Genomic DNA, 9,044 nt, shown 5'->3' with positions numbered 1-9,044 from the left:
TACTAGTTAGGACATTTTTATTGTCATTTAAAGCATCACAATCAAGCATAGTAAAGGTAAAGTTTGGGGTTTTAATACAATGGTTAGAGGGCATACCTGTTGTTCCCAATTTATTCTACTTGTTATGATTGACAATAGAAGAGTTTGAACAAAAGAACCAACTAGTAAACCAATCCAAAGCCCTTTTCCTTTCAATTTAAACCAAAATGCCAAAGTGGCAGCAGCTGGAATCCCAAGGAGGTAGAAGGCCCCTAGATTGACATAAACACCTAAGTTCTGCCATCCACAACCTCTAGCAATGCCTGAACCAAACAATAGTAAAAAAATGAGACAAATTAAGCTTGTCTTCTGTATAAAACTTACTACAAAAAAAGTGAAGTTTACCTGTGAGAACACCTTGTATGCAGTCCAGTATAACAGTTATACAAACCAGAGGAGCTATGAGAGTGACATAATCAACAACTTCCTTCTCATTGCTGAAAACATAACCAAAAATATGTCGACAACCGAAGAGTGTTCCGCTCACTACACATGCCTCCATGACTGCAAGAGACATTGCAGCCAACACAGCAATATGGGCGGTTTGTGGATTCCCAGCTCCTAATTCATTTGAAACCCTTGTGCTAAAATCAGATAGAAGAAAATATAATTAGTTAACATATACAATCAAAGGTAGCTATATAGTGACATCTAAGATATACAGAATGAGTGAGTTTATGATCTAACCTTGCTGCAGCACCAATTCCAAAGGGAATAGTATAGAGAGTTGCAATGGTGTTGATGCTTCAAAAATGACAAGAAATTAGTAAAATCACATTAACATTAAGGGGGGGATTTAAAAATGTAATTGGCATACCAAACAGATAGAACTGAAGTTTCAAGTTGTGGATTTGGTAACAGCCCAGACACCAAAATAAGCAGCTCAAATGACCACCATTCGAGGCTAAAGTCATCCACATACATGCACAAAATACATTATAGTAAAGTTTTGCAGAACAAAAACATATAGTACAGAATATATGCAATTTCAGTTGAACAGAAAGATATATCACCAAGTCATTAGTGCAGAAGGTACTGCGAAGCGAAAGAACTCCCAGATCCCATGGAACAGCTCCATAGAAATTGGAGCGCCAGTTTTCGCACATTTAGATGAGTATCTCATGTATAATCCAAGAAAAATCACATTGGACCAGTTTGAAATGCCAAGTGCTAATGCTCCACCAACATTATGCAGTCTAGTCTTGTATACTAAAGCCCAACAAAGAGGTATATGGATACAAAGAGCCACACAAGAACTTATGAGCATGGGAAAGAGCAGACTTTGTATTTGGAAATATCGAACTAACGGTTCCATAATTGCATATGCAAAAAGTACCGGAATAAGCCAAATTATGAATTTCCCTGATTCATGTGCAATTAGAGGATCCTGCCGTAGTAAAATTAATATCCTTTCCATGTTGATCCAAAGTAAAGACAGGACAAAAGAAACCAATGTAAGAGAGAATATAGCAGTGTATGTTTGTGTTCCAATTTTTTTATATTGCTTTGCTCCAAAAGCCTGTCCAGAAATAGTTTCCAGTCCACTAGCCATTCCTATCTGTTAACATGTCCAAATTACCAATGATCTTAGTTACTAGCTATTCCAGTCCACTAAACATTATGTATGTACATTCCTTGTAGCATCAGTACAAGGTATCATAGTTGTAGTTAGATAGTTAAAAGACACCATATATTTGGATAGTCTGGCAAGAGTTTCAGAAACACTATATATATATATATTGTTTTAAAAACAAAAAGTAATAAAAAGTATCATTATGACTGGCTTGGAATAATTGACACCAGGTGTCGGCCAGAGGAGGAAAATATTTTGTTGATACTAACATGGTATTCTTCACCCTTTTGTGTAATGAACTAATTGCTCTAGAGACTATCTCTCTCAACAAATATCCTTACAGAGAATCGAACTTTTAACGTTTTGTTCATCTTGTATCCAGCGGGGCCTTACACTTCTGAATGTACTTTAGTAGGAAAATATGTTTATTTCTTTCTTTAATCATAAGCAAGCTGTTTTTTCTTCACATGAAAATAATAGTATATGTGTCTAAATGCCATGGATATACGTGTGTGTTTGTGATCTGAGAAATAAACTGAAAAGAATATTAGTGAGAATATAATCTTACAATAACACTAAGACCAGTGACCGAAGCAAGAGAGACAGCTAAGGCGGCACTAGAGAGATAAAGTTCACCAAGGTGACCAACCATCATGATTGACACAACCTGCAATAAATATTGGGAAGAAATCACAATCACCATAGGTCCTGCTACAACACTAATCCTCTTCATTTCTTCACTGAAACCATTCCATGTAACTTTATGCTTCTGCTCCTCCTCATCGTGTCTCTCTGTTTTCTGCTCTACCTCTTCTGGTATTACACTCTCTTCCATGTTCTTCTAATTATTCAACACTTAGTCCACAGATAGAAATTTGTGTGTAACGCAGCCTCTGTTGGAGCGTTTAGAATGTTATATATATATTTCAATACTTGATAATGCATTAACGTTGTCGTGAACCACAGGACAAAGATAGTGACTATCAAGTAAATAAAAAGTTGGTCCAATTCTATAAGACAATGTATTCACCTATTTGGAAAATCAATTATACATCACGAAAAAAATTAATCTAAGAATATACTTACATTTTGTTTTAAAGAAAATGTAATCAAATCATATGGCAACATCTAATATGTATTCTAATTTTGAATAAATGTTCCTCTGTAATTTTTCAACTTCATGTCCCAATTTTATATTTTGGTCAACCAATTAAAATGATCACATAAATAAAAAGAATTTTTAAACAATATAAGATAATATTTTATATTGTTTCCTAAAATTTAATTGACTCGGAATATATTCGGAAAAAAATAATATTAGATAGGTTTGGTGACATATGATATGAGTGCATAATTTTGACTATTATTTATATTTCTACCAAATTTAAGTGAATTAACAGTTTCTTTAATTTATTATCTTCTTTTACATTTTAAATTAATGAAAAATATTATTTATATATTTATATGTTTATTAGTTTCTTGAATACAACAGCTCATCATTCTATTTTTTTTTGGTGTCGAGTATCCTCTACTTTTCAATAAGGAATTAATTATTTTACGGTGAGTGACTACTTCTCTTAACAAGTATTGCTCATAGGAATTAAATTATTAAATTTTTAGTTATATTAAGATCTAGTGAGACTTTACTCCACTAGACCAACACCATGTAGATACACCTCATCATTCAATATGTAAATATGATTATGTTTTTAACCTCATTTCAATTTTAATGATCATTAATTCATTATCTTTCTGATTTTGATAATATGATTGCCTATAATTTTGGTAACCTGTAAAAATTAACTTAATTGGAATTTGATTGTTAGATAAATGTAATTTTTTAAAAGTTATTTTCAAATCTACCTATATCTCTGCAATATATCTATAATATGATGCTCTTTCTAGTTTAATATGAGCCTTAATATTAAATATAAATGGTGGATAATACAATGTAGTATATAAAATTTATACATTCTTAATACATACATTTTTTCTCATACTTATATATGTTATGTAATTAATAATAAAATTTTAATATTAACTACATATACATGTCATATAATTGATTTCAATTTAATAAAATATTAAAAGTGAGAGTGAAAATTATAGATGAATTTGCTTGAATTTAGTTTTCTTAAATATTAAATGAAACTTTAAAAAAGAAAACCATTTTTGAATTTTAGTTTTTTGGATGAATTGGATATCCTTCAAATGAATATATCTGTGAATATCCATTGAATATAATGAATGCATTTGAATCTATCAATTATTAATATTATTCATTATATTATATCCATTTAAATCTATTATCTCTAATGAACGAATTTGGATAGATTTAATTTAGATAAATTTAAATAAATTATGGATAGTAAATAATTTTATCATCTTTATTCTAAATTTCTTACTCTATTAGTCAAAGAGATAATAACATCATTGCAATAGACTTTCCAATTTAAATTGTTCTCAACAAAAGCGTAAGAATTAGAAGAGTCCACAAGAGGATGTTACTTGTATATCCATGGGAGATTGAACATTCATCCCATACACATAATAAATATCTAGTACCTAAAGAAAAGGATTACATTCACTTCCTCTAAAAAATAAGACCAAGTACCTAAATTAGATTGTGGATGATAATATTTAGTCCTATAAAAATAAACTCTCAAAATAATTTTTCGAAAATGTTGTTTAGGAGACAATTTTGTTCCTTAAATTTTTTATGTAGTGTAATTTAAATCCCTAAATGCTTAGATTAAATTGAGTTAAGCCAAAATTTGTAAGGACTAATTTGTCAAGTGAAAGAAATTTTTATGGGTCATTTGATGACTTAATTTTTCCAGTGACCAAATTATCTCATAAACAAAATATTCTACACTATTTTTGAGCTTTAATGATCAAATTTCATTATATATAAATTTTCAAGCAATATCATATATAAATTTTATCAGTATTCTTGGATACTTCTAGAGGAATTGACCCAAATTGGGGAAGAATACAAGTGATTTAGATTTAGAAATATCATGTATGAAAATTTGGCCACTAATTTACAGAAATTTTGCCCATTTACATGGAGGATTACAATATTATCAACTAGGTGGTTGGTAGAGTATAGAATTTGACCCAAAAAAACAGAACACAGCATAGGACTAGCTTTGCCACGTCACGCATATAATAATATAATGAACACAAAAAACCTCGTCTGGCATGGCCACATGGCACGATAACGGGACAGAACCGTAAAATACAATCACTGAATCACATATAGTGAGTGTCACTCCCTTATATTTTCAAACCCTAGCCTCTTCTATCTTCTCTCTCTCTCTCTCTCTCTCTCTCTCTCTCTACGAAGATGGCTTCACGCAAACTCTTATCATCTCTGATTCGCTCTTCTCTTCGTCGATCTTCACCCAAACCTTCAATTTCTTCTTCAACCTCGAGATCGAGGATCCCTTCTTCATCTTCTCGTCCTTCTCCCTATGGCTATCTCTTGAATCGCGTACATTCAACCGCTGCCGCCGCCGCCGCTCCTGCTTCATCTCCTCCCCCCGCCGCCGCTAAGGAGGGTGGTGCAAGTGGCAAGATCGTGGATGAGTACACCGGTAAGGGCGCGATCGGGAAAGTGTGCCAGGTCATCGGTGCCGTCGTCGATGTTAGATTTGAAGAGGGTTTGCCACCGATCTTGACCGCTCTTGAGGTTCTGGATCATAACACACGGTTGGTGTTGGAGGTTGCTCAACATTTGGGTGAGGGCGTTGTCAGAACTATTGCTATGGATGCTACTGAAGGTGTTGTTAGAGGATGGCGCGTGCTCAACACCGGATCCCCAATTACCGTAATTTTCTCCATCAATTCTAACTTATTAGCTTAGAATTCCATTTTGTAGGTAATGTTTACTTGGTATTGTGTTTTTTATTTGATAGTTTAGGGTAATTTTTTACTTTATTGTATCTTGTGGATCTGATTTTATACTTTTATTCTTTTGAAATTAAAGAATTTTGTTTCAAGGTGATTTTGAATAACATTGTTCTGATGTTTTATTATTAAAAAAATATATTTAGAAATACTGCTTCTGTTAGTGTAAATCAATATAGGGTCATTGTTTGCAGATCTAGTTCAACTTGTCTGATATTTATTGTTAATTTTTCGGTTGTTAGTAGCTTTCATATTTTTTTTCTTGTTCTGATATGTTGTATGCATCCTGTTCAGGTTCCTGTTGGTAGGGCTACCCTTGGTCGTATTATCAATGTCATTGGAGAGGTTATTGATGAGAAGGGCCCCCTTGGTACGAAATCCTTAAAGCCCTTTTTGTCTGATTGATGGATAAGATTTTTCCTATTATTTCTTTTCGATGTTTTTGAGTAATTTTTTTGAATTGCTGTAGAGACCGAGCATTATTTGCCCATTCATAGAGAAGCTCCTGCATTCGTTGAGCAAGCAACTGAACAGCAGATTCTTGTTACAGGAATCAAGGTATTTGTTGTTCTCCTGTTTCTAATTTCATTTTTTCTGTTTATTCGTTAATGCAATTTCCAATGTTAAGGGTATCTGTGTCTTATGACTGGGTGCCAATTTTGCCTAAATTCTGCCATACAGGTTGTTGACCTGCTTGCACCATACCAAAGGGGAGGAAAGATTGGATTGTTTGGTGGTGCAGGTGTTGGAAAAACTGTGCTTATTATGGAACTTATTAACAATGTTGCAAAGGCTCATGGTATGTGCTTAATGCCCTTTATTTGTTTTTGAGAAGATGTTCTTTTCTCTTTCTGTACTGTATGCTGACTCTTGCTATCGATTAGGTGGTTTCTCTGTGTTTGCTGGTGTTGGAGAACGAACTCGAGAGGGTAATGACTTGTACAGAGAAATGATTGAGAGTGGTGTCATTAAGCTTGGTGATAAGCAGGTGAAACAGAATGTGGTTCATAAACTACATGTTTGACATTCTTCCTTGATTTGCTCATTTTACAAGTTTGCTAACTGTTGTTGTTTTATGAAATCAGAGTGAGAGCAAATGTGCTCTTGTGTACGGTCAAATGAATGAGCCCCCAGGTGCTCGTGCTCGTGTTGGTCTTACTGGGCTTACTGTAGCTGAACATTTCCGTGATGCTGAAGGCCAAGATGTGCTTCTTTTCGTTGATAACATTTTCCGTTTCACCCAAGTATGAGTCCTTTGGACAACTTATTTAGTTTAACTTTTCTTCTTTCCAGTACACCGTTCCTGTTATTACCGGTAGTTTTACACTGATATGTTGTGCAGGCTAACTCAGAGGTGTCTGCTTTGCTTGGTCGTATCCCATCTGCTGTCGGTTACCAACCAACCCTGTCTACTGATCTTGGAGGTCTTCAAGAGCGTATCACAACAACCAAGAAGGGTTCAATTACTTCTGTCCAAGCTATCTATGTGCCTGCTGATGACTTGACAGACCCTGCTCCTGCCACTACCTTTGCTCACTTGGATGCTACAACAGTGTTATCACGACAGGTTTGATTCTGTTATTTAAACTGGCTATTTGCCCTTTGTATTTGTTGTTATATTCAATAATTAATTTGATGTTATTGATGTTCAATAGATCTCCGAGTTGGGTATCTATCCTGCTGTTGACCCCTTAGATTCCACATCGCGTATGCTTTCCCCACTTATTTTGGGTGAGGACCACTATGAAACTGCTCGTGGTGTACAGAAGGTTCTTCAAAACTACAAGAATCTTCAAGATATCATTGCTATTTTGGGGATGGATGAGCTGAGTGAAGATGATAAATTGACTGTTGCCCGTGCCCGTAAAATTCAACGATTCTTGAGTCAGCCTTTCCATGTCGCTGAAGTCTTCACTGGTGCCCCAGGCAAATATGTTGACTTGAAGGAGAGCATTAACAGCTTCCAGGTATCTATTTCTTTGTTCTTTTTTCATTTATCTCACTACAATTTTGTTTCAAAGCCGCACATGTTTCCCCCTTTTGCTTTCATAATGCTGCCCTACTAGCAACCAAGTTTGAGGTCTTCTATCTAAATTGAATTTAAGTCCCCTGTAAGTTGCAGCTTGTGTAAAGTTCAATCCCCCCATAGTTTTGTCATTTGCATTTGTACAATTAAGCTTGTATGGTCAAAGTACTGCACTTATATCTGGACCACTTTATTTCAGCTTTTAGTATATTGCATATTTTATTTACCTAGGTTAGACCTTTTAAATATTTGTGACTTGTTTTTATGGATTCTTTTGGCTTTTCTTGTACATCATCGGTGAAATTAAAATCCCCTCTCAAGGGAAAAAAGAAAGGATGCAAATAACTGGTTATAATGGTTGTCCTTTAGTTTAGGATTTGCTGCATTTGTCTTGTTACAATTGGTGGTCTATAACCTTTTTATATTGGTTTTCCTTGTGGTTTAGTGCATGGTCAATAATTCTTTTGTTCTCTTACTGGCAGGGTGTATTGGATGGCAAATATGATGACCTATCAGAGCAGTCATTTTACATGGTGGGAGGTATTGATGAGGTCATAGCAAAGGCAGAGAAGATTGCTAAGGAATCATCCTCTTAATCACACAATACATTTATGCTCTCATCTTAATCCTCTTCTTTTATAATTACGAAAATTAATAATTTAGGAACTCTTGGCAATGCCAATCGACAAAAATTTCCATTTTTGGTATGAAACATGTCAAGTTATTTCTTCCATTTGAATGTTGCCCCCCTTTTTGTTTCATCTGTGTTATTTAATAAGGGGAAGAGCAAAGAGGATGTACATTTTTACTTCCCTTAAATTGTTATAACATGAAATTGTTTCATGTTCTGCACTCTAGTTTGGGTTACTTAACTTTTTCTGGAAATGCATGGTCCAGCATTCTTTTCCCATTTGGGCTGTGTTTTGTTGTGCCCATGCTCAATGAAATTTGTCGTAATTTATATTGTATTCCAGACCGTGTCTCCTTTATGTAACAACTCAAGACCAAAATTAATTAAGCAATTTTTTCTCCTTATTTTGGTCAAATTCAGTGAAGTCTTTCAGAGGTGTACAGCATTCAAGTGAATGATGTATAGCATTGAATGTTGATTATGTGTTGACGATATAATCTATAAATATTAAATTCAATATATAATTGGTTTTACATTGGATATATTCTACTTTCTTAAACATAAGAAACTAAACAGTCCAATCATATCAGATAGTTGTAATGAAGAGTATCAAATGTAGATATTTTCACCCGCTCAACAATAAGTACATACCCTTTTTCCCTTAGGCTGTGTGATTTTGGAGAGGAAGGGATGATTTTAGGAAGTCTTTTTGTTTGTAAGTTGGATGAATGAAAGAAAAAGTTTTTAATGGTTTCTCAAATTCGTTGTATACTTTCTGGAAATACATGAATGTTTTTAATAAAATTATATAATAAAAAATGTTCTAATATTATCATTAATTTATTCCTTTCGTCTAAATTTTA

The 9,044-nt window shown here is 33.9% G+C and overlaps 2 protein-coding genes across 2 annotated transcripts; one reads left to right on the top strand and one right to left on the bottom strand.

Annotated features, from left to right (window-relative positions):
- Positions 1-2,556, bottom strand: LOC109336211 (protein DETOXIFICATION 12-like). The gene is made up of 6 exons (XM_019572666.1): positions 2,181-2,556; positions 1,053-1,597; positions 857-943; positions 727-783; positions 385-623; positions 1-302 (listed from the first exon to the last, which is right to left on the bottom strand). Exons 1-6 carry the CDS (start codon positions 2,445-2,447, stop codon positions 28-30), a joined length of 1,470 nt encoding a protein of 489 aa, XP_019428211.1. The 5' UTR covers positions 2,448-2,556; the 3' UTR covers positions 1-27.
- Positions 4,912-8,460, top strand: LOC109336210 (ATP synthase subunit beta, mitochondrial). Its single transcript, XM_019572665.1, has 9 exons — positions 4,912-5,444; positions 5,819-5,894; positions 5,994-6,082; positions 6,206-6,323; positions 6,409-6,512; positions 6,610-6,768; positions 6,867-7,091; positions 7,180-7,491; positions 8,033-8,460. Exons 1-9 carry the CDS (start codon positions 4,962-4,964, stop codon positions 8,144-8,146), a joined length of 1,680 nt encoding a protein of 559 aa, XP_019428210.1. The 5' UTR covers positions 4,912-4,961; the 3' UTR covers positions 8,147-8,460.

The sequence above is a fragment of the Lupinus angustifolius genome, chromosome LG20 (assembly GCF_001865875.1).
Source record: "Lupinus angustifolius cultivar Tanjil chromosome LG20, LupAngTanjil_v1.0, whole genome shotgun sequence".
NCBI lineage: Eukaryota > Viridiplantae > Streptophyta > Magnoliopsida > Fabales > Fabaceae > Lupinus > Lupinus angustifolius.
This window is presented reverse-complemented; position numbering and strand designations above follow the sequence as displayed.